The following is a 24,747-nucleotide window of genomic DNA, read 5'->3' as shown; positions in this document are numbered from 1 at the left end:
ATGTGTATAACTTATGATGCATGTGTGTTACTTTGATAATAAAATGCTGACCAAAGTTTTAAAAAAGAATTGTCTTTGTTGTTTAGGGCTGTAACTAATGATTCTTGTCATTATAAATGAACCTGTCAACTATCTTGATTAATCAAGTAGTTGTTTGGTCTTGTCAGAAAATGGTGAAAAATGTTGATGGCTATTTCCCAAAGCCCAGAATGAAACTTAAAATGTCTTGTTTTGTCCCGACAAACATTCAACCCAAACATATTCAGTTTATTGTCATATAGGAGTAAATGAACCAGAAAAAATAAACATTTAAGAAGCTAGAACCAAAAAATAAACTAATCAATTAAGTGACTACAGAAATAGTTGATTAATCTTCTCAGCTCTACAATAAATGATTATCAGTTCAAATCCATAGTGACATACTTTTTCTTTTGAGAAAAGTATCAAAGGCAGCATGCAATCTTTAATTGCTACTAGTTACACTTAATAATCAGACATGAGCCAGACACCGTGGAGAAAGATTTAATTAAATCAGTTATTTCGGTAATTTAGTTTACAAATACAGAACAGGGATTTTTTTTTGGGGGGGGGGGGGAATGACATCCATGACTTGGCTTGTTACATTAAAAAAAATTAAAGTAAAGTGCCTTTAATGTCACTTTTCTTAACATTTTTAGGGAACCTTGGAAACTAATATGGGGAGAAATGGGGAAATTAAATGTATTATTATTAACTTTGTCAAACATCTATTTAATTAACTGACAAATCTTAGAATTATAGTTTTAACAATAGCGCAACAATTGTCATTAAAAACATGAACCTCATCCTGAATGAGATCAAACTGCATGGTTGTATTTACAGTACAGTTATTCTCCACGTATCAAAAGAGCCCAAAACGTCTATCAAGTCCCTTCCTTTATTCTAATTTATTTTGTGAAACGGTAACACCTAGCGGCAGTAACAGGTCATTGCACGGTTGTTCACGTGATCGTTGACAAGATCACATGATCACACGGCTCGTCAAACCAAACCAAACCACAAATCGTCCGGGAGAGGCTGGCATGGCAACTTGGACAAAGTTAAGGTGACGGTTCAGTGGAAATACTCGAGTTCATCCGTGGGACATGTTGAGCTTCTCTCCGGATCCTTCAAAGTGAGCTGATCTCTGAAGTGTTATGAGTGGAAACACAGTGAATGGATGTGTGTGTGTGTCAGTGTGTGTGTGTGTGTGTCAGTGTGTGTGTCAGCTAAATGGACAGATCAGTTGTGTCGTTCATTTGTTTTTAGGCTGACTTAGTCTGGGTTGAGTCCGTCTTCATCCGTCTGGAGCCTAATTTGGATCTACTTTTTTTCCAGATAAAATGGGATCGTCATTGCCATCAGCTGTTCTGTTGGCCCTTGTTTTCCTCACAACAAAAGTGACACTCTGTACAGGTAATATAACAACCCAGAAAACAGCTGATTTTCACTTGCAGTTGTCTTAGTTGTTTCCTGTTTTCTTGCCTCCTTACTGAGGAAATCCTTGTTTACTGTCACACTGATAAATAATGTTTCTATGATTTCTTCTTCTTTCAGGAAGTAATAAATGTGTTGCGAAAAACTTTGGCTATGACTCTGTGGTGTGTGAGTGTAATTCAACCTACTGTGACAGTGTGGGGTCAGTCACCCTCCCTCCTCTGGGACAGTACCTCTCCTACCTGAGCAGCAGGGCAGGCAGCAGACTAGAGGCAGGCCGGGGTCAGATCCAGGTGACCAGCACTGGAGCAGGTGAGAGAGCAGATTGTGAGCTTTTGTTGCAAGGTCAGTGGTGTTGGAGAGGGTTTTTTTTTTATTTTATTTTATTTCTAAATGTTGTTCATGTGTCTCTTTTTCAGGCCTCAGGCTGACTATCAATCCCTACCAGAAGTATCAGAAGATCAGGGGGTTTGGTGGAGCGATGACAGATGCAGCAGCTATCAACATCCTGTCTCTTTCTGCTGGAGCTCAGGACCAGCTGCTTCGACAGTATTTCTCCCCTGAAGGTACGCTGTTGACACCTGTGGCCAATGAAAACACGGCTCTTTCTATGCAACTGCAGAGTAATAAGACATCAAAAAAGTGCAATGTGACTGTTCTTTTGCCAGTTGTTATATTTACAGTATTAATTTAATTTATTCACTTCATTCATTTAAACATTTTTTTTTTTTACCATGTTTATTTATTTCAATATTACTTCAAACATGTTTTCATTTATTTCCTCATTTATTTTCCTATTTTTCATTTCTGTGTCACTTTTGGGCCCCCAAAGTTTGCAATAACCATAGGATGCATATTTAATTATTTAATTATTTATGTTTTTTTTTTTAATTTATGGACACATTGCAACCTGTGTTTTTCACATAGCAGTGGCAGTGGTCACGTTAATCAGGGCCCCACAGTGTCAGAATCACCATCATGCAACATCATTGGTAGCACTTGTTATAAGAGTGAGGATATTAATGAGAATATGTTTCAATCTACAACAGATGTCTTCAAAGAGGGAGGCGGGCCTCCCCACGGGGGCCCCAAACAGTTTCAGAGGAAGCTCAGTGAATGAATGTGAATTTTTTCTACATTAGTCAACAAATGGAGATCACACAGAATAGCCTAAATCTGTGTGATTTGGTTATAGAGCTAGTTCAAAGTTACTGTAGTTTTGGAGAGTTCTACATTTTTCCCCACTTCCCTAAAGTAAGAAATTAATAAAAACCCTTCAGACAAACCTTTTTATGTATTTGATGTAGTCTGACGTTATATCAAACAGCAATCAGGCTATTTTGGCTAGATTGTTCAGTGTCTGTAAGATCAAATAACATAATCATGATCCCATAGGCATCCAGGAATTGAGTGAAACTAAGCAAGTATATGTCATTATATGTCAAATATATGCAGGATCATCATTTGTGTAAGAGAAAAGCTTCAATAACTCATTTCATTAGATTTTCATCACAACATGCTTGGAATCACTGATTTGAACATCAAACATTTCTAAACATATCTCAATAACACTTAGGTAACAGAAAATAAATTATAGCACTGAGTTATTATCTACTTGGAAGTAATGCTGTGTGTCTGGTAGGTATTGGCTACAGTGTGGTGCGTGTACCTATGGCCAGCTGTGACTTCTCCACCCGTCTGTACACCTACGCTGACACACATGGAGACTACAACCTGGACAATTTCACGCTGGCTCCTGAGGACATCAAAATGAAGGTCCTCTCCTACTCTCACTCACTCACACATATTATGTGCACTTTCATCAGGTTTAGGTCACTTTTGGGGACGTTGTATAGACTTACATTAATATCCTGGAGACTTCTCCTAACCCTAACCTCAACCTAACACTAACCACTGACCCGAAAATCAGCTTTTCCCAACTGGGGACATGACTTTTGTCCCCAGATGGACTAGTGGCCCCAAAATAACTGATCTGAAGTCTAAAATGTGTCCCCAGAAGTAGCCTATGGCAGATCACACACACACACATATATACACACACACTCAAACACATATCAGTTCATCCCTCTCATCTCTCCTCCCGCTTGGTTTTCGTCTCAGATCCCTCTCTTGCAGCGTGCACAGGCCTTGTCTCCTCGGCCCCTGTCCTTGCTGGCTAGCGCCTGGAGCGCCCCTGCCTGGATGAAAACTAATGATGCACTCACAGGAAAGGGCTCCCTGAAGGGCCAGCCAGGGGGCAAAGAGCATAAAACCTGGGCCCAGTACTACATAAAGTAACATCAGTTTCTTTATCTCAACACTTTGATAATGCTTGATACAAGGGAAATGGATTCTGATGGTTTTCTGTCCTTTCAGGTTCCTTGAGGAATATGCCAAATATAACTTGACCTTCTGGGCACTGACCACAGGGAATGAGCCTTCTGCAGGGCGGATGACAAACTACAGGTCTCTCCTTACAGGATTTTAACATACAAACAAAATATTGTGAAACAACAGTAATCATCACAGCTCCTAGATTTCACAACAGAGTGAGATGTATTTTTATCTCTCTGCAGTTTCCAGGCTCTGGGCTTCACTCCTGAGGAGCAGAGGGACTGGGTGGCCTTGGACTTGGGCCCTGCCCTGCACGCTTCATCATTCCCGCACACACACGTCCTCATACTGGATGACAACCGCCTGCTGCTGCCTTACTGGGCTAAAGTGGTGAGTCCAAGGACAGAGAGATAGTGGGAGAGGTCATGGTAAACTCTATTTTACCTGAGGCTACTCTGGTGTTACAGAATGAAATCAACATAAAATCCACACACCGAAAGAAAATTAAAAAAAACACAGTTCACAGTAACGTTAATATACAAAAGGACAGATATAAGCTAAACAAACAAAGTTGAGCTTGACAGTTTATTCTTAACTTTGGAATTAGCAGTTTACAATCTCAGCTCAAGATCCACTTACAGCTGACCTTGAGCTGAAATTGGTTAATTAAATAGTGTAATGGAAAGCTAAAATCAACGTATTCAGCTACCATTCAGTCAGTAGTGAAGCGACTGCAGGAATAAAGGGCTTTTCACATCTTTGAGCTGCAAATGGTTAACATGGGAAGGAGAGATGGGAAGATGCCAAAAGGGGATAATGTGGCTGATAGGGATCAAACTGAAGAAAGGCTTTTGTCTTGTGTTGTAGCTGAGATAAGTTTATTTTTTTCATAGAGAATCTAAACCATGCCTTTAGGGAAAAGGAGAAAATACAAACATCAAGGCAAACAAATTTAAAAATGGCGCTTTCAAATAAGGAGTAACTTTCTTGAACCAAATACTTAATAATAGTACAAATTTATATAGAAAGTTGGTTTAAATAAAATCTGGTCTCCCTTCAGGTCCTAAGTGATGTTCATGCTGGAAGGTACATTCACGGTGTGGCAGTCCACTGGTACATGGACGGCCTTGTCCCAGCAGAGATAAGCCTCGGAGTCACACATCACCTCTACCCAGAGTATTACCTGTTTGGCACTGAGGCCTGCTCTGGCTGGAGCCCACTGGACAGAGGGGTGAAGCTGGGCAGCTGGGACAGAGCTGAACATTACGCACATGATATTCTACAGGTAAGGTCGTACAGGTATTATCGTTTGAGTCAGCTCCACTCTAACAGAGACTTGACAAGCCACAAGTTGTTTCAGGGAGGTGAGCCACCTCCCTCAACGCTGCAGTGCAGGTTTAGAAGTTGTACTCGGCTGCACACTCTTTAGAAACTGCCTGCAGGCCATTGAAGCGAGTTGGAACTGGTGTTTAATCTTCTTTATCTGATCTCTCTCTCTCTCTCTCTCTCGCTCGCTCGCTCTCGCTCTCGCTCTCTTTCTCTCTCTCCCTTTCTCAAAAGAAATTGGACTCCATTCTGTCCATTTTGCATCCAATGCAATTTGCATTTGCATTTTTGGACGCATTCATTCTCTGGACTTCTTGTGAATCAGTGGGGATGTGTTTATGTAGATGTGCTGTCCTTGTGAAATTTAAACAAAACACCTGGCACCAGTCCATCCGACTGACTCAGATCTTATTTACAAAGTTACAAAGCTCAGACGAGGCTTTAGACACTCAACTGTGGGTGTTTCCTCCATGGCAGGACTTAAATCATTATGTGGTCGGCTGGACTGACTGGAACCTGGCGTTGGACCAGACTGGTGGGCCTAACTGGGTTAAAAACTTTGTGGACAGCCCTGTGATAGTGGATACAAAGCGAGACGTCTTCTACAAGCAGCCACACTTCTACAGCATGGCCCACTTCAGGTAGTATACTAGGATTTAGTCTTACATTCTTACTTTTAACACTGAATGGCACATTTCACCTGTTCTATCACTACCAGGCAGTCAAATGAGATCCACACAAATGACCTTTTTCTTTACATAGTAAGTTCCTGTGGGAGGGATCTCAGAGAGTGGGTGTATCTGCTAGTGTCGAAACACACCTGGAATTCTCTGCTTTCATCAGACCAGACGGCTCAGTGGTGCTCATCATACTCAACAGGTACAGTTTGTGGAAAAGTCCCCCTCCACACAAAAATGTGTTTTACTTCCTGTTCCTTCAGATGGATGTTCGAGCTTCACTGTGCAGAATAATGTATGTGCCGAGTTTGACACTTGACACGAGTTTCTCTGTGCTCATTTGACATCATGAGTTTAAGGCGTGTATTTGCAAGCATGATTTGTGACATCACAACTAGATTGAAGCCCAAATATGCAACTTGCACTTGTGATATGGAAACCTGAAGCCTCCAGTTCACACATACTGAGAATTGACTGCTCAGTGAAATTGGAGACATCTTATGTCCAGTCCTTGTATTCATAGGTTCTAGTTGGAGTCTTCATCCGGAGACAGATTTATTATCTTTGGTCACCTCATATCTTGACTACTCAACTTTTATGTGTCCTCTGCAAGGGTCAAAATGCAATAGTAAGACTCTTCACTGACACCAAATAAAAGAGACTATATCACCTGTATACTGGCCTCCCCCCACTTGTTACCAGCAAAAAAATATGTTTTTAAAGCTCTGAATGGTTTGGCACCAACCTTCATCTCTGATCTCCTCAGTCCATGTCCAGACCTCTGAGATCCTTTGATCAGTTACTTCCTTTTGTTCCATGTTCCCAGTCAATATCAAAAGGTGCCTGAGCTTTTTCCACTGCTGCTGCCAGACTGTGGAAAAGTCTGACCTTCCCCATCTATCATTACTATTAAATCCCAGCTAAAGACCCACCTTTATACAATCATTTTTGAGACTGTTTAATTTTTAATAGTATGGTAAAATTGCTCTCACAATTACTGAATTCCATATTTTTCTGTTAAGCACTCTTTGTTTTTACATCTGCTCTATAAATACACTGAATTGGATTATTTTATGAGGGAAAAGGAGATTATGTCATTTTAAGGATTTTAATTTGATATTTAACCTTTTTTGTGGACAAGTGATATTGGACAGTAATGATTATTCAGTAGGGTAGTTTATATACATCTGAAAACATTTCTGGAGGGCATCGTTGATAAATGTGTGTAATGACTTTTTTAATAATAGCAGCTGTGACTCAGAAGGTAGAGCGGTCGTCCTCCAATTGGAAGATTGGCAGTTCGATTCCCGGCTCTTCCACATGTCGATGTGTCCTTGGGCAAGACACTTAACCGCAAATCGCTCCCGTTGCTGCGCCAACGGTGTGTGAATGAGAATGAATGAGCAGGTTGGCACCCTGCGTGGTAGCCCCTGCCATCAGTGTATGAATGTGTGTGAATGGGTGAATGAGTTGTAATGTAAAGCGCTTTGAGTGGTCGTAAAGACTAGAAAGGTGCTATATAAGTACAGTCCATTTACCATTTTGTTTTGTAGGTCGTCATCAGAGATCCAGTTTGAAGTCTGGGATCCTGCTGTGGGCTACATCCCCTGCACCGCTCCGGCTCACTCCTTACTCACACTTGCTTGGAACACACACTGATCACGAATCCCATACATTTCTTTCACTTGAATGTAAGCTTTTACAGCTGGAACATCAGCTTAAAGAAAGCAGTCATTACACTGGGTACTTCAGTATCACGCACATTTTTTTAAATGAACAGATACAAAATGACTATGCGGTACCATTCAGCACAGCTTTTGTGATCTCAGCAGCCACTTAAATTAACCTTTTGCAAACTAGAGCAACCTCACCTCATGGTTTCTTTATCATCCTAAAAATGTTTTTTTTGCACTGATTTGTAATCAGGAAAAGTCATGAATGTATAAACACCACAGTGACCTGTGCTGAAGTTTAACTGGTGCCTTTTGGATTTTTAACTAATCAGATGCTTGAAGTGTCCTTTTATTTCTAAGGAAATCCTATAAATAATGTACAGTTTGTAAATGCCTTTCACTGTTGCTATTTAATTTGATAATTTTAAATAAAGCACATACTGTTCAACTTGAATATGCCATTACTGTGTATGTTTTGTGTGCACAGAGTGTAACATGACAATGAGAATTAAACTTAAGTTTTTTGTCAATTTATTAATACATCATAGACATTTTTTTCATATATATAATATACAGTTTCATAACCAGGTATTTCACATTTGTCTCCATTCTCTTTTTTTTTTCCTTTGCAAACCATAAGTTGTTGGACTAAAATTATTTACATTAAAAAAAGTGATAAAAATGTGAAACAAAAGACAAGTCATCAACAGAGGAATAAAATGACACGGGGATGTCATCTGTCTATAATATATACACCAAAAGGAGTACAATGAAACCTAAAGCGTTAGATAATGGGCTGAGTTCAGAAGATTTGAATTTTCCCTTACTGGTGCAACATTTAATATTTTTTGAGATGCAGATGAGTCCTGAAAGGTGTAGGGAATCCCTTGCTTTCATGTGATGTCACAGCTCTCATAGGTGAGCATTAAACAGCAGCAACTCAACATTATTCCTATAAAATACTCAATTGCATTCTTTAATTGAAGTACACTACAGAGGGTGGACGCAATACCACGAACACCTTTACAGTGTAATCCAATGTAAATGCCACTATAATAAATAACCTTAGAGATCAATCAAAATCTGACACAATCTCAACAAAATATGACCATTACACCCTTCATAAATATTACATTTATTGCAGGGCTCTTATATTAAGGTGTTCATGTTTTCACATTCAGCCCCTGTAAATGCCAAGAGTGAAAATAACCCCTACAGGGCTCAGTTGCAGGTTTCAGCGAATCATCGGGCAAGTGAAGAGGGAACATACATGATATAAAGTCAGGCATTTCTCCACAATAGTGTATTGCAGCAGTGCATTTCCAGAAAAGATGGAAAAAGAGTTGGCTTGAGAGATGGAAGTTGAGAAGACATGGGCTTGATCATCAATTGAGGCTGGTTTGTTATTAGGCAAAAAAAAAAAGACGTCTGTGTAAATGGATCAGGAGAAAGGCATTAAAACAGAAAATAAAAATACAAAAAAAATCTAACTGAGATGATTATGACTGCAACAGAGGTGAACAGAGGAAAGTGAGAAGCATTTTGTCTTCTCTGTGTGTCATTGGATATGGGCGAGGAGAACAGTGGGATGAGACAGGTGTGCGTCTCAGAAGGACCATCTCTCCTGTGTGCGAGGGTCCATGGAGAGGGTGGGGGACTCTGACGAGGGCTGGCTGCTGCTGTCTTCTCCATTCAAACTCTTCCTACACACTGGACACGTGTCATGCTGTGGACAAAATGGAGACAACATAAGCTTTAGGAAGTTTTCTCACAAGTGTCTCACTTCTTAGTTTTAATTCATTCTTATTCTAGTCCTATTTTTCATGATGCTGTGGTTATTCTTTGACTTTGAATGCAATGATTTTTCTATCTGGACAGTCAAATACATGTCAGCCAAACAATATGTTGTTGGTTTAAGTTAATGTGACAGCTTTACTCTGTTAGACATTCATTAAACACAAGCTTCCACAATCCTAAAACAGTGGTGTTATCCTAAAATTACAGTAGTGATTACCAGAGAACTAAAGCATGTGTTCCAAGTTCCTGTAGGTTCCTGAAGGCAACACGTCATCTACATAGAAACTCTGTGAACACAGCGTTCAGAGCAGGCTGAAGCTAAGGCTTCTGACTTCCAGGCAGCATTTCTACATATGGTCACCTTAAGTTTTGAACATGTGAAAGTGTTCAACATAGACATCCAACATAATAATAATATAAAATATAGTGGTAAAACAACAGAAAATCACAGAAAGCATGATGTGTCTCCTCTAATACCTTCATGAGTATGGTGCATAACTCATATACATGACTACCTGTCATTAAAGAGTCATCTCTCGAGTGTAGTCTGAGATGTTCTGCCTCCTTTGTTCTCACTCACCATTTCCAGCCATGGTATTATACAGTCTGAATGAAAGAAGTGGTTACAGGGTAGCTGTCTGACAGGCTCTCCCACCACAAAGTCCTCTTTGCACACCGGACATTCCATACAGCAGTCTGCAGGAGACACCAGAGAAATGTGAATTCATAACTTATCAGTACCCTCATGCTTTTCAGTAGTAATCATCAGCCACTATAATAACCTGAGAGTGGCTTATACTGACATTTATAACTATATAACTACAGTTTTACCAGGATATTCAATCAGTAATAAGGATACTAAGCATGGTTTCGGTAATGACTGAAAACACCACAACAAATTATGTATGTTTTGACACCTGAAGGCCTGTTCATTATTTAGATAAGTCAGCAATAAACAGCCCTGCAAATACTGGGCTGCACAACCGTAACCACAAAGCTGCAGCAATGTGGTAAAGCAGAAGAGGAAGTGGAGAAGAACAGATTCAAAGAAGGCTTGGAAGAAAATGGGGGGAGGTAAAAGACCAGCATGCAAAAAGACATCATCTTTAAAGTAATTTATAGTCCAACTTGCTCTCAAGGTTAATGGACATTTCATCCCAAACAGACAAAGTTTCAGAGTTTTCTTCTGTCAGGCAGCAACAGCATATAGGCTGTAAAATTAGAAATGTGGAGTGTCTGACCTGCTTGTTCCTGAGAGATATTAACAGTTGGGAGAGAAGAGATCCTCTCTTTCTCTGCTGGAGGAGGTCCTGTGTTCTCCAACTGACCTAGTAACTAAACACACACACACATACTTATGAACTGAAGAGAAATTAAAAGGTGACAAGAAAACAAAGTTGGTATGTTGTTAAAGTAAGTTTGGTTTACCTGTGTTATCACTGCGTCTAACCCTCCCTGCCCCCAGGCGTAATCCCCTGGGTTTGAATGCAGCATTCCCGTCCTGAAAGAGACGCAGACACTACAAGTTAATTAAAAGTAAATTTATTTGAACATAGATGCTTCAATTCAAACACTGTGACACTGTCTTACCATGAGAGGGGAGGTGAGCCGGGGACTCCAGAATTGGCAAAGAGACCAGCAAGAAACTGTTGTACAATTCTGAGACACAGAAAAATAGAGAGCGGAAATAGTTTGATAGGTATAGTTTATGTGATTACCAAAAACAAGAAAATGTGAGTGTTTAAATAGCACGGTCATTACTATAAGTGGGAGTATTTAAGGAAGAGAAGAGAGCCAAACAGCCAGTGAGGAAGACGGATGGATGAGTGGGTGAGGTTGAACCAGTCAGTTACTCACCCTTCAACAGCTGGCGAGCGGTCGGGCCTAGTGCTGCCTCTGGACCGGTATCTCCTCTGGCTGTGCAGGCGAGGGGGACGTCCTGGTCCCCAGTGTTCCCCAGCTCCTAGTAGACCACCGATGGGTCCGCCTAGGCCTGCTGGGACTGACCCCCCGATTGGTCCACCTCCCAACCCTCCTAGGTCACTGAGACCTCCCAGACGCCCTCTAGGAAGCTGGGTATCTGAGTCAGGGTTGTCACTGTCTATTGTAAACGGCCGCTCCAGTAACAGCAGGTGCCATAGCTACAGACATGATGGGATGGGATGGGTAAGGGGTTGAAGAAGTGGGAGTTTTGGACAGTGGGGGTATGGAAAGGAAAAGAAAGCAGCATAATGATACAATAAGAAAAGTCAATGGGAGAAGAGAGGAGCCAGCATGCAATAAGGAAATGAATGACCACAGGAAAGGTGAATGGAGACAAAAGAAGGAAAAGAAGAAGACTAATGAGAACACAGACAATGATTACAATCAATCTCTCCCCCTCTCCCAACACCTCCCTCTACTCCCAAAACCCCCTCAAATGAACTCGTACCTCTGCAAACTGTGTGGCTGTGTCATCTATCCCGTTAGCGCCACCCTCTAGGAGACTGAGGGAAACAGCGCACAAGGGGACAAAAGACACATTATTAGCAATGTGTACTGAACCCCCTGCACATGTTCAAGTTTAATGTTTAGTCTGGGACAAAACTGCATGGTGTAACTACGGGGTACAGGTTCTAGTAAATGAGCACAAGAGAACATTTAACAGTCCATGTGTCTGCATTTATTCCAGACTAACACTAACAGGCCATAACATCTCATGTTATGTAGAGATGTGAGACAGACACTTACAGAAAGACACGCCCCCTTACCTTGAGTCTTCTGTTACTTCCTCTATAAACCCTGAATCACATCTTGGACAGATGTACTCCTACAAAGAGAATGGACAAAGACCATTTTAGTTGATTAGAATAGGAGCACTCTAATCATACATGTATTATATGTAGCATTATAACCCAAAATAGTCAGATGACAATGATAAAAAGAAGAGAAAAGCAGTATATTTTCACATGGGAGACACTGGAACTAAAAGGATTGGGCAGGTTTGATTGAAAAATGACTAAAATGATGATCAAAGTAGTTTCAGATACATTTTCTTTAAATTGAATAACTGAATTGTATTGCTGTTATGTGATTTTATTGAGTTACTAATTTAAATGAAAAGAAACAAAATGCATTATTAAGGGTTTTAATATTATCTATGTAGGATCTTTGTGTGTGCTTGGACTGTACTGACGGGGATTTGTTCAGGACTGCCAACAACAGTATGGATGAACACACAGAGGCGGTGACGTCATACATCAGCTTCAATGAGGACAGCTGTGTACCATCATGCACCAGGGTTGGTTACAACAATGACAACCCTGGTTTACAGCTTAAACTCAGAGAGCTCAGGTTGGAAAAGGAGGAAATGTTTCAGGGAAGGGACAATGACCACTTTAAAGAATCTAAATAGAGGTTTATTTAAGGTGGAGAGAGATGATGAACGATGGTACTCTGAGAAACTTCAACAGTTGTTCCTGGTCAAAGACCTAAATGAGTTGAACTTTTCCATTTGACAGTCCTGACACCATCCCCTGTGACTCCATCCACAAGCTCCAGACCACAACTGCCCACCTCAGAGACCACCCTACTCCCCTACCACATTAGCAATCCTATCCATCTTGGACAGGGATGTTAACAGATTGTTCAAGAGACAGAACCACCGTAAGCGAGCTGGACTAGACTCTGTATCTCCCTCTACCATGAAGCCCTGTGCTGATCAGCTGTCTGCCATGTTCAGACTTTTTTAACACCTCACTGGCGACATGTCAGTGTCACGCACCAGCCTGCTTCAAGATCTCCACCATCATCCCTGTCCCCAAAAAACTAAGGTCCACAGGACTCAATGACTGCAGACCCATCACCACAACCTCTGTGATAAGGAAGTCCTTTGAGTGTCCTGTGGAGACCCAACTTGAGCCATCATGGACCCACTCCTGGACCCCCCTGCAGTTAGAGCCAACATGTCTGTGGTCAGTGCAGTAAACCTGGCCCTCCACTACATCCTCCAGCACCTGGATTTTGCAAGAACCGATGCCAGGATGCTGTTTATGGATTTCAGCTCCGCCTATAACACCATCATCCCCAGGTGACACTGTGGAGTCCTTCCACCTGAGCACCATCATCACCCAGGACCTCAAGTGGGAGCTGAACATCATTGATGGTCCATCCTCACCTCCTCCATCACCATCTGGTACGCTGCCAAAGGTCGAGGGCAGAGTGCAGCGCATCATTCGCTCTGGTGAGTGTCTGATGAGCTGCAACCTGCCATCCCTCCAGGACCTGCACACCTCCAGAGCCCTGACGTAGGCAGGAAAGATTGTGGCCAACCCCTCCGACCTGGACACAGACTCTTCAAACCGACCCCCTTCAGAAGTAGGCTGCAGTCCATCAGGACCAAAACTTAATGGCACAAGAACAGTTTCTCCCAAATGCAGCCGGCCACATCAACAAGACCCGGGACTCCCACTGACACTGACTGTTGTCCTGACCCCCACTGACACCACATGTACAGTATTGCATGAGAGCACATTTAACTTATGTCTTACAATAATGCACATATTCAGTATTTCACACATTCTTATGCTATACTGTGAACGTTTACACATTCCCAGACAATATTTTACACATTACTGCAAAAAACGGCACAGCTCTATTATTTAAAAAAAAACAGACACATCAAACTTATTCTTAAAAAATCTTTTTCATATCTTCTATTGTTAATTTGTCACTTATGTTTCTTTTTATTTTTCAGTATTTGCCTATTTTTGTCCTCATACCATGTTCATTATTATTCATAATCAAACTGAAGCAAATTCTTTGTATGTTAAAATATATTTGGCAATAAACCTGTTTCTGATTCAGATTATTTTTTGTTTCTTCTTGACAGCTGACGGTGTAGAGAGACAGGAAACAATGGGAGACATGCAACAAACAAAGACCAAAGCCAGAATCAAACCGTGGCAGATGGCAGAAGTGAGGTATTTTTTAATACACTGTATTTGCCATATTGTGATATAAAGATATCAGAAAAATATTCTTATCAATATTGTGATTTCTGTCATGTTGCCTCAGCCCTACAAAGAACTCATAATAACCTGGTGCATACATTGTGCTGACTCTCTCGGTCTACAAGAGAGCACTGGGCCTGTTTGTCTTTACAACTGATAATATCAGTCACAACTGTATGACGGCTAATGTTTTATGAATGTCAGCCAGGAGGTAGAGCTGTTCTGCCAACCACACCTAAATGTCGAAGGTTTCAGACACCACTGAGTAGAATGAGGAAAACGCTGCGACCATTTCAGCTGGAATTTAAGTTGTCTCCCGTCAGCCAGAGGTTTTTAACTTCAGGGCCAGAAATCAGCATTTAATAATAATCTATACAGACAGGATTAATGAAAAAGTAGGTTAGAAAAACAGTTGGGTTTTTTCTTCTTCGCTATTTTGAGTTTGCCACATGCTTTTATAAACAGAAAACAAAATAATATCATATACAAATACACGTGCCAATTTGACAGCTCTGCAAAAGCTCAGCTGAACAGTTTTTGAGACCTGATATCAGCCCATCAGTAGAACCGTGTGCTCATGCAAGATCGTACAAGTAATGTGTCATTCACTCATAGGAAGTTATCTGTTGTATAAATGGATACATGACTGAGACACGGTCCTCAGGATACGCTGTCGTAGAGTGGGGTGATAATAAACTTGGGTGTTGCAGTCAGTTGGCTCTGTGAAGACATGCCACAGGACTGAGTGTGTGCCTGAGACAAGAGAGCCAGTTTAGAGTCGGTGACTAGTCAGGCTGGAATTACCCTCTGCCATACCATAAAAATAAGGAAACTACGAGTCGAATGAAACTACGAGATAATCGTGTGGACTAACTTACTGACACGATGACCGCTTGGGAAATAAATAATACAATATACACCCAGTTGCCAGTTTATTAGGTATATTTTAATCGCCCAATTTATATCAATTAAAGTGAACTTAATGTTAGAAGCAATCTCTCAGTGTTAGGATAGAAATAAATAATTATTTGAACATCAATTAATCTTCTTGTTTAAAATCAATGAATTATTTAGTCTATAAAAGGCCAAATAATCTTTTTTTTTAAATGCCCATAAAATGTCCTAAAGTGCTAACTAACCAAACTAACCTGTTTTGTCCAGTCAGCAGATTCAAACCCAAATATATTCTGTTCACTACCCTGACCTAAAAACATGAAGCATTTTGGCTTTAAAAGAGACATTAATGACAAACTGATTTAAATATTACTTGATCAACAATTGTTTCAGCTTTTGTGAGTATAGCAAATTGTATTTCAACAGCACCACAACATACTACATCATATTAAACGACCATAAAGCTGAATCAGCACCTCTTCACTACAGTTTCAACAAAAACCTGAATATTACAGCCCTCATGATGATCAAGATTTATAGCAGTTCGTTAGTTTGATCAAATCTTATCTAATAAACTGGTAAGTGACTGTAAATAGAAAAACACCCTGAACTATTTTAGTGTAAAATATGTATTGAACGCATCCTGTGGTTGGTAGGAGTGCCTGAGTGTCACTTCACTCGCTTGACTTCAAAACTGAAACTAAAAATAAGATGTTCATGTCAAGAAAATTCCCCCAACTCGTCGTGTCACAAGTCTGTTATTAGAAACAAAAACTGAAAACAAAAGTAAAGTTAAGGTTGCATTCCACGACTAATGTGAACAGTGTCTATAACATTAATTGTCAAGACCTTCTTCCTCTGTTTGTGTTGTTTTGTGTACACACACAATAAAACATCTGAAACTGTCAAAGCAAAACTGAAATCACAGAGCTTTGACTAAACTGTCTTAAACACTGCAAGCCTGACAAACCCTGCTGACATTTGGTTCTGCTGTCTGAACATTTTGACAGGGACATCACGAGTTTTATTCAGTGAGTTTACAACAACAAACGCTGCTAGCTGCTAGCAGGCTAGCTCGGACTTAGCTGTAGCAACACACGGTGTTTCTGGAGAAAGCTGGACTTGACAACCGAGCGGATTATACAAGAAAGTGCGATAAATTCAGGGAGAAAAGCACAGCTGCCTTACCGGGAGTTTGGGGTTTACTTCTCCCTTACAACAATGACAGAAAAACCGATGCGGGGGAACAGCCGCAGCCTCCGCCATCTTCCCCTGAACCGACCAGCACAAACACTGACGTCGGTCCTCCACAAACCGGAGACAGCTGTCCGCCTCCGGCCCGACATGCACCGCGGCACGGCCAAACCCCAGCGAACACGGCCGGAAGTGCTCATGTGTTGTCAACGAGCAGCCGTCGCATGTGTTTAGTCTCCAGTCTGCAAGGATTGTCCGTGGCCAGGAGCTTGTGTGTCGGAAAGGTTTGTTAAAATGGTTACATAGTAAACTTTTAGGATGATGTAATATTGAGTTTTTAATTAGAAAGTGTTTGAACTGTCTGAGCTGAATAATGTGTTCACTAATACTAATGTCAAAGGAATCTTACTGTTGTTATAGCCAAATAATGTAAACAAGAAGTTTTGGGGACATTTTGTGTGTGTTTGGGTGCAGACTTATTTCTGTGTAGGCTCCTGATGACACTTCATGTCGTATTATGACATAGGGAAATGAAAGTGTTACAGCATCCACACAAAAACTAATTCATGTCTAGTCGTATATCTGTGTAACCACCTTATTATCACTTCATGCTGCATTATGTGTTTGGGAGTAAGTAGTTACATGTAACAGCGTTATGCAATTTAATTACAAAATAAATGTAACTGTAATCAGTTGAATTATGAATATATTGATGATTACAAAGGGGGTTACATCTGAAGTCACACCTTTAAGATTTTGCTCACTTTTTAATATTTAACATATAACATGTTACTGAACATATATATATATATATATATATTGCTGTTTATAATTCTTTGAAATCCATCCATGGTCTTATTTGGACCACACATGGTCTTAAATGGTGCCACAGTACCAATTAAGCCCATGCCAGACTTTTGACCTTTTTCATAAAATATCTTTATTTTATATTACAAAATCTACATGAACTAATGAATACATTTTCAGATGACAGATCAATCTTGCTTTATAAGAAATTATCTCCCTTATACACAATGTCAGTAAAACACCTGAATTTGGTGGCCGTAATGAGTACACTTACCCTAACAGGTTAAACTAATCAAAAAGTCATCAATTGTAATAAATGACATTACTTTGATTAAGTAATTGACAGAGGTGCAGTACTTATTACATTTTAAATAGGGTAACTAGCAATCTGTAACCTATTACATTTCCAAAGTAACCTTCCCAACCCTGGGATTATGATAGATAACTCAAATATATGAAATAGAATAACTAACTATAGAATAGAGATATAGCCCAACTGTAATATACTGTTTGCTGAATATACACAGTTGAGTTATGTTAATATGCAATAGTACACTGTACATTAGTGCAAGTCAGGTGGATATTGATCAGGTATTATGATGTTGCATGATTTTCCTTAGATTTTATAAGTGAGTGTACCAACTATTGATACTTGAATAATTTACACAATAAATGTAGATATATCAGTATATACAGACACTACTTTAAAGATGACAAATATATGAATCAGGCACAGACAGACAAATGTAAATATTGTAAATATAGTGAGTACAGACGTGAGACCTTTTATCACCTGTGTGTTCCTTTCTCCTTTTTTAGATCAGAGCAGATGACTGCTCAGGAGGTGCGTCTGTGTGGTCTTCTGCTGCGGGAGCACTTTGGAGAGGTGGTGGAGAAAGTAGGAACACATCTGGTCAAAAATGGAGCACAGAATTTAAGAACCATCATACATGAGACTGGCCTCTCACTGGACCTGGTACCATTCCTACACTTACTATTTCTAGGCTTGTTATTGTGCTTACAGCTACTTCACACCACAGAAACACTATTATTAGATGTTATATTATCCACACATTGTCTCTGACACACACACTCACACATTGTCTCTGACACACACACTCACACATTGCTCCTCAACATTGTCAGCTGGCAGTCCAGCTATGTGGCTGATAATACCATTCTTGGTGTAATATGCAGTATGTTTACATAGTTACCTGATTGTTGTACTCTTAGAGCTACAGTTGATTTTTGAAAGCTTCTTTGATCACCATGTTGGGCGGTCATGTTGCTTGACAAACTCATAAGTTTGTGATTAACGAGTTATACAGTGCAAGAGAGAATAAACCTGGAATAATATGCTCTGCATGGTTGGTTTTTATTTAAATGGTGCGTAGACGTTAAAGATAAAGATTCTTGTTGGAGGTTGGTACGGGAAAATGTGATTAAAATGTTTTATCTGATTTTCTGCCTTAAACCGATTAGTGATTTTTGTGTGCTATAAGAAGTCATGATGATGAAGCATCTCTTGTGCTCCCTCTTCCAGATAAAAAAGTCCTTGTGTGTGCTCGTGCAACATGGCGTTTGTGTGTTCAGCTCAGGCCGCAAAGGACCTGGAAGCCCCACAGAGTATCGGACTCGCCCTGATCTGATTCTACAAATTCTGCGTTACCCACGTTACATCTACACTGCCAAAACCCTGTACGGTGACACCGGAGAGCTCATCATAGAGGAGTTACTGCAGAGAGGTCACATGACCATGAGCGGCACTGTGAAGACTGTTGCTGACCGGCTCACACAGAACATGGAGGGTCAGTGTCTGTATTAATCGTAGAATTTTAAAACTGAATCTGGGTTTACCACTTACTAGTGCAAGAAAATCCACATTTGCTCAAAAGGGACAATTTTTTTTTGGGGGGGGGGGACAAGGCAGAGCAGATGAGCAAGTATCAATCATTATGACTGACTCAGCCAAGCAAACAAATCCCTAGATATATACTTCTCAAACCATAATATTTTCTAAAGATTTTGTCAATGGAACATTTCCTTCAAATTGCAGCCAAGTTAAGTATTAGAAGTGAATTTGAATTTTGAAACTGATATACTGTGAGAAAATGTTTTTTACTTTTGTATTTCAGTGGAAAAGTTCTACTATTTGTCTTTGACTTTATCACAGTTTGAGTTTCTTTTTTAGCGAGCATTGAGTGACTACATCTGATTTGTGCAGATTGTTAATTGTTGTCACTTTTTGTCAAAGCATTTTCACAGCAGCTGCTTTCTCTTTGGCTTTTCTGTTTCAGAGGGACGCAGTATGGATTACAATGAAGTGACCTCTGCCTTTTCCAAACTGGTGGAGACCCATTTTCTTCAGCGCTGCCCTCCAATGGCAGCAGCAGCAGCACCAGCAACAGACGCTGCTACCCTAGCAACTCCTGCTACCCCTGGTACTCCTGCTGCCCCTGTTAGCACCACCCTTCCCACACCAGAGAGCTTCCCCGACTGCTACAAGGTGCCTCATGTGACTCTCATAGGGCGAGGCAAACGCCAACTCTCCACTGAGGATGGAGAGGAACAAAGGAATGCAAAGAGGCCAAAGTTAGATACAGAGGTGGGTGTTAGTTACCAACTTAGTTACACATTGTTTTTCTGTTACATCATAACATGATATTTCCACATCTTTTGTGTGACTGGCCACCTTACTAACTGTGTCTCATTTACCCTCTGCTTCTCTTTCACTCAGAATCATGGTGATGAGGGGATTTACTGGCAAGTCAATTTTGAGAGGTTCCATCTCCACTTCAGAGACCAGGCCATCATCGGTGCCGTAGCCAACAAACTGGACCAGGTCAGCTTTTTAAACACAGGCTTCAAATGTTTTAGGAATGATTAAGTTTGTCTTGCATGTCAACAAGTACAATTTAAATTGTGTGGTGCTTCAGTTATAGTGCCAGGGACAAATTCACAATTTATAGACCAATATCAAAAGTCTGATTAACCCCCAGTTAATGTGGGATAGCAGAAAAACGTTACAAAGAAGTCATACGTAACTTTAACCTACTTTGCCTCTTTTCTACAACAGAGTCAATATGATTGTGTATGATTATAATGATTGATTATTTTTACAATGTCTTTTGTCTGTACAACACTAGACTAGCAGTGAGATAGTGAGGACTATGCTGAGGATGAGTGAGGTGACGACCTTGCCCACAGCCACCTGCACAAAGCCCCTCTCTGCCAATGAGATCTTCAAGTCCCTCCCAGCCACCTACAACATCCCCAGACCCATCTTAGACCAGTACCTCACTCTGCTGGTGGATGACCCGGTACGACCTCTGCAAGATATTCTTAAATTTTATCATCAGTCATTTTTTATATCTTCTTGCCCATTTCATTTCTCAGATGGAGTTTGTGGGGAAGGCTGGTGAAAGCGGAGGAGGGATGTACGTTGTCAGTATCTTTTATTCAAATTTAGACAGTCCTCCTGAGAAAAAAAAATCAGTGCATTGGTTTGTGCCATTTATCTCATGAAACACGATGCATGGATGCTTTTCTTGACTCACGTCTCAGATCTGCACAGAGCGCTGGCCAATCTAGCACGGGCCACGCTTGAGTCTGTAGTACAGGAGAGGTGAGTTTGTGTTTTAATTCTGTTTACATACGAATGCCTTATCATCACAAACTTATTATTAGTTTGTTCGTCTTGAATTGGACATCAGATTTGGATCCCGGTCTGCGCGCATCTTCCGTCTGTTGCTAAGGAAACGTCACCTGGAGCAGAAGCAGGTGGAGGATTTTGCCATGATTCCAGCCAAGGAGGCCAAAGATATGCTCTACACACTGCTCTCACAGAACCTGGTCCAGCTACAGGTAAATGCTTTACATGTTCTTACATAAAGCACTCTTTAGTAGGGCCTGACCAATACTGGATTTTTCAGCTGCTAATCTTATATATACAGAAAATATATAAATTAATGCATTTTTTGCAATGATCCACCAAATGTGGTTTTCAAACACTTGTGACAAAGTGATGTAATAATTATAAAATAACTATAAATTATAAAAAAACAGAACACGGGATTGTACCACCTACAGGTATTTATCTCTGAATGAATCAAGCCATGGTCTGAGTTTCCAGAGTTTGTCTTTCTTTTCCGTCTCCAACACAGTTCAGTTATTTACAAAATGTAAAATGTCAAGACAGATTGGAATGTGTTGTGTGGGATCACATTAGAAACTATTGTATGTTTATCTCCCAACACATACAGACTCCAGAAATTTGGATTAAGCCCATCTTCATGTACATGCAAATTACTTTCTCAATTTCTTTTGTATTGGTTTTTATAGAAGTTCCAGTCTTTTGGAAGCTGTACTCATTTGTGTTTTTTGTTAGAGCCTGAATCATGTCCTCTGACACAATCTTCTGGAAGTTCTCCAGTAGTGCATGAAGGGAAATAACATTATCTGTATTGGGACTGATAAAATCCTTTTACAGTCAGCGACACCTGTCACTTGGCATGGTCTGTTTGTTTGTTTGGGGCTCGATGTCCACTTAATCACCACCTGGGCAGTCAGTGGGTTGTTGGTTTTCTTTATCCAATTCTACAGCATCTTCATCGGCCTCTTCACCAACCGCCTCAGTGATGTCCGATTCCATCTCAAAATCACTCAGTCCATTTTGAATGGCAACAATCACATCCTGTACACTGTATAATAGACCTCTCTCTGCTGGTCATACTCTGAAATGGTAAAAGAAAAAGAAAATACAGTCTAAACAATACATATGAGTTTTATATTATAGTAGATAACCTGAAAGAATAGATAGAGTGGTGGACCAAGTGTTCAGGATAGAGAGCTAAGTATTTTCTTGGATAAATCATTTCACTGCAAATTAATCCTAATCCTATTTAGACATTCCACCTAATTCACACAGTACTGCTTAGAAATATTGCTAATGCTCTCTACTCAAATAAATACAAGCATCCCCCTGAACACTTACATCTGCTCATTCAGTATCAATTCTCACCTGTCCCTCAACAATGAAATAAGTGTCCCCCAAAACATTCAGAACTTGGTTCTGTCTCATGCAACAAACAGCTGCAAAGCAGTTTAACTAATAAGATACAGATAAAGCTTTAAATACTGCTACAGGTAGGGTTTGAAGTACTGCCACCAGAAATCATTCATTCAGTTATTACATTCTGATCTAAACTAAAAATGTCTCCATGTTCGAGACATTATAATACAAAAATATATGTTTACATTAACATTTGACTCGAATCTTGACAAATCCAGTCCAGTAAAACACAGAGATGAGCTTCAAGGAAAGTTTGCAGACTGTATGAGTTCATGGCCAGACAGTCGGACCTTTAAACACATTTACTATCCAATAGCACTGTGAGGATAAACAATAGGACCTACTGAACATGTAAATGTGGCCTTTAAAAACACATTTAGAGATTTTTTTAGTACAGCTACATGTGATGTATATACTTTTTTAAGGTTGGTCGTTACAGGGTTAACAATGCAAATTTGACAAAAAGAAGAGGACAAACTGAACACTGTGATGGAATTACATTAACGAAAGCAAGTTTCAAGTCTTGCCAAGACAGTTTTCATTAAGTGTGAACATGAATGAGTGCCTGGAGTAGTAGGAAAAGTCAGGTCCAAAAATCTACTTTGTAAATTGTTTGGCACACATCTTTAGGATGCACTAAGTTAATTAGTTATTTCAGAAACTTAGAACTGTGAAAAATGTTGGCCTAATTTTTTATTCTGTGTTGCTCTGTGGACGAGGACACAGGGTTCATTTAATAAAAGTGACCATTTGGCAATTTCACTGACTGATAAAAAATTTAAATTTGACAGTTTGAATGGGGACTCAGAGATGGCTTGAGTCATCAAATTTAACAGAGAAGCCCGATTTCTTCATCTTTAATCCACCCACTGCCATTATCTACGTTCTCTACAGGAAATACCAAAGACGCCAGACTACGCTCCCTCTCGTACCTTCTATCTTTACACCGTCAACCAGCTCCCTACTGCAAGAATGCTGCTTCAGAACAGCTTCAAGGTGAAACAATTAACCTGCATGGATGAAGAGTGCACGTGGCATAATCCTGCTCTGTCCCTGCTGCTGTGTGCCTTCACTGATGTCTTCTTTGTGTTTTTTTTCTCTGCAGACTGTAGCAAACCTCATCGAGAGACGCCTATTTGAGTCCAGTAACAGCAAGTGAGTCTATCATTTGTAATTCTGTGTGACTCTTGGCCTACGAGCAAGATCATTTCACATGATCATTGATCAACTTGCACATTGATCACTGCAGTCTGATTGGATTTTGCTTCCTACTCAATTCTATGTGGAGCTGAGTGTCACAGTTGCTTCAAGTCCACCTCATTCACTTTGAAAGAGGTGATATAACTTTAACACATGAAATTGTGAGACTCTCAGATAAACAGCTACTTAAAGAGACGGGTGCAAGTAATCTCTCATTCAGTGAATATTACTTGTTTATAGTCTTCTTTCATAATTTAATACTTAAATAATCCTACAAGCAGCAGAGGAGGGGGATGCTACTTGTGATAGACAGAGGTTAATGGTATCAACATGTTTGATAAAACACTGTTTAATTTACAACTGTTAGCCTGCTAGCCACACATTTACCACCTCACCTACACTATTTCCTACCCCCCTGCTTTTGGCCTCACCACAGACACTGTGTCACTGATGATGGGTTAATGGTTTTATGTTTGACTGACAGGCGTCTGCTTGAGAAATCCCAACGAATCGAGGCAATCCTGGCATCTCTGCAGGCCAGCGGAGCCGAGCCAGAACAGCTGACAGAGGTTGAGGAGATGATCACTGCTCCTGAAAAGCAACAGCTGGAGTCTTTACGACTTCACATCAACAAGTAAGCAGACAAAATAAACCTGCAAATCCCATTTCTACAGGAGACGAGTCAGATACCTGATCCAGTGGTGTTCCTCTTCTGACTGCCTCCCTTTGTTCTTGTTTTTTTCTCCTATTTCCCTTCAGGTTAGATTCAGCAGAGAACCAGGTCGATGAAACCATCTTTCTGCTAGAATCTTATGTCAACTCCACCGCCACATCCACAAGCTGAGAGTCAGATGTACGAGCATCAAAACCTACAGAACATAGTGTTTTTCCTTTACTTTTTGTGTATGAATACTGACAAGTATGGCTGTTTTATAGTTTATATAACTGCATTGTTTCATTTTGAAGAAGAATAAAATCTGAATAGATTGTTTTTTGGCTTGTTTTTATTACACGCATCAGCATGAAAGAATAAACAGAGTACAAGATGACTTTTTTCAACCGTTTTAATTTTATTAAAACAAACTCAAAACTGTAGGACAAACATAAAGACGAAGTGATTGTTTGAAATGTAAAACCATGAAAACATCTGTATATTAAATAGAAGAATTGTGGTTTAATACACTTTGTTTTTTACTTAAAATTAAAAAAAGATTATTTACATAAGTGCTCCCAACCCTGGAAATAGTGGGTAGTGCATTTTTGTTGGACCCTCATGATGCTCTCTTTGGTCTGGAGGTCCCTGTTGTGTCTGTGTCTTGAGTCAGGTC

The 24,747-nt window shown here is 40.2% G+C and overlaps 3 protein-coding genes across 4 annotated transcripts; 2 read left to right on the top strand and 1 right to left on the bottom strand.

Annotated features, from left to right (window-relative positions):
* The first annotated feature begins 1,028 nt into the window (after window positions 1–1,028).
* On the top strand, window positions 1,029–7,905 carry gba (glucosidase, beta, acid). Its single transcript, XM_053326632.1, has 12 exons — window positions 1,029–1,153; window positions 1,357–1,434; window positions 1,576–1,767; window positions 1,875–2,021; window positions 3,098–3,231; window positions 3,577–3,749; window positions 3,832–3,921; window positions 4,032–4,179; window positions 4,850–5,074; window positions 5,593–5,756; window positions 5,878–5,994; window positions 7,346–7,905. Exons 2-12 carry the CDS (start codon window positions 1,362–1,364, stop codon window positions 7,449–7,451), a joined length of 1,569 nt encoding a protein of 522 aa, XP_053182607.1. The 5' UTR covers window positions 1,029–1,153; window positions 1,357–1,361; the 3' UTR covers window positions 7,452–7,905.
* A 74-nt stretch (window positions 7,906–7,979) lies between these two features.
* On the bottom strand, window positions 7,980–16,493 carry rnf115a (ring finger protein 115a). Its single transcript, XM_053326716.1, is given in 10 exon segments — window positions 7,980–9,191; window positions 9,843–9,958; window positions 10,504–10,597; window positions 10,691–10,763; window positions 10,853–10,921; window positions 11,120–11,403; window positions 11,694–11,748; window positions 12,013–12,071; window positions 16,336–16,428; window positions 16,431–16,493. Coding segments are annotated over 10 exon segments (1,026 nt in total). The 3' UTR covers window positions 7,980–9,071.
* Window positions 16,494–16,550: 57 nt separating this feature from the next.
* polr3c (polymerase (RNA) III (DNA directed) polypeptide C) lies at window positions 16,551–24,406 on the top strand. 2 transcript variants are annotated; one of them, XM_053326715.1, is made up of 13 exons: window positions 16,551–16,625; window positions 17,968–18,124; window positions 18,692–18,956; window positions 19,446–19,753; window positions 19,886–19,990; window positions 20,295–20,468; window positions 20,545–20,596; window positions 20,713–20,773; window positions 20,862–21,012; window positions 23,114–23,215; window positions 23,325–23,374; window positions 23,904–24,053; window positions 24,179–24,406. In XM_053326715.1, exons 2-13 carry the CDS (start codon window positions 17,978–17,980, stop codon window positions 24,261–24,263), a joined length of 1,650 nt encoding a protein of 549 aa, XP_053182690.1. In that variant the 5' UTR covers window positions 16,551–16,625; window positions 17,968–17,977; the 3' UTR covers window positions 24,264–24,406. The 2 variants fall into 2 exon arrangements, with proteins under 2 accessions (XP_053182690.1, XP_053182689.1); XM_053326714.1 differs by having other exon boundaries at window positions 16,587–16,625; window positions 17,978–18,124.
* The last annotated feature ends 341 nt before the right edge of the window (window positions 24,407–24,747 follow it).

The sequence above is a fragment of the Scomber japonicus genome, chromosome 10 (genome assembly GCF_027409825.1).
Source record: "Scomber japonicus isolate fScoJap1 chromosome 10, fScoJap1.pri, whole genome shotgun sequence".
In the NCBI taxonomy this organism is placed as follows: Eukaryota; Metazoa; Chordata; class Actinopteri; order Scombriformes; family Scombridae; genus Scomber; species Scomber japonicus.
This window is presented reverse-complemented; position numbering and strand designations above follow the sequence as displayed.

Coding starts and splice junctions, on each gene's coding strand:
- polr3c (XM_053326715.1), top strand. CDS start 17,978: ATGACTGCTCAGGAGGTGCGTCTGTGTGGTCTTCTGCTGCGGGAGCAC. Junction 18,957..19,445: donor GCTCACACAGAACATGGAGG/GTCAGTGTCTGT, acceptor TTTCTGTTTCAG/AGGGACGCAGTATGGATTAC. Junction 19,991..20,294: donor TAGCCAACAAACTGGACCAG/GTCAGCTTTTTA, acceptor GTACAACACTAG/ACTAGCAGTGAGATAGTGAG.
- gba (XM_053326632.1), top strand. CDS start 1,362: ATGGGATCGTCATTGCCATCAGCTGTTCTGTTGGCCCTTGTTTTCCTC. Junction 1,768..1,874: donor GGTGACCAGCACTGGAGCAG/GTGAGAGAGCAG, acceptor TCTCTTTTTCAG/GCCTCAGGCTGACTATCAAT. Junction 5,995..7,345: donor GTGCTCATCATACTCAACAG/GTACAGTTTGTG, acceptor TTTGTTTTGTAG/GTCGTCATCAGAGATCCAGT.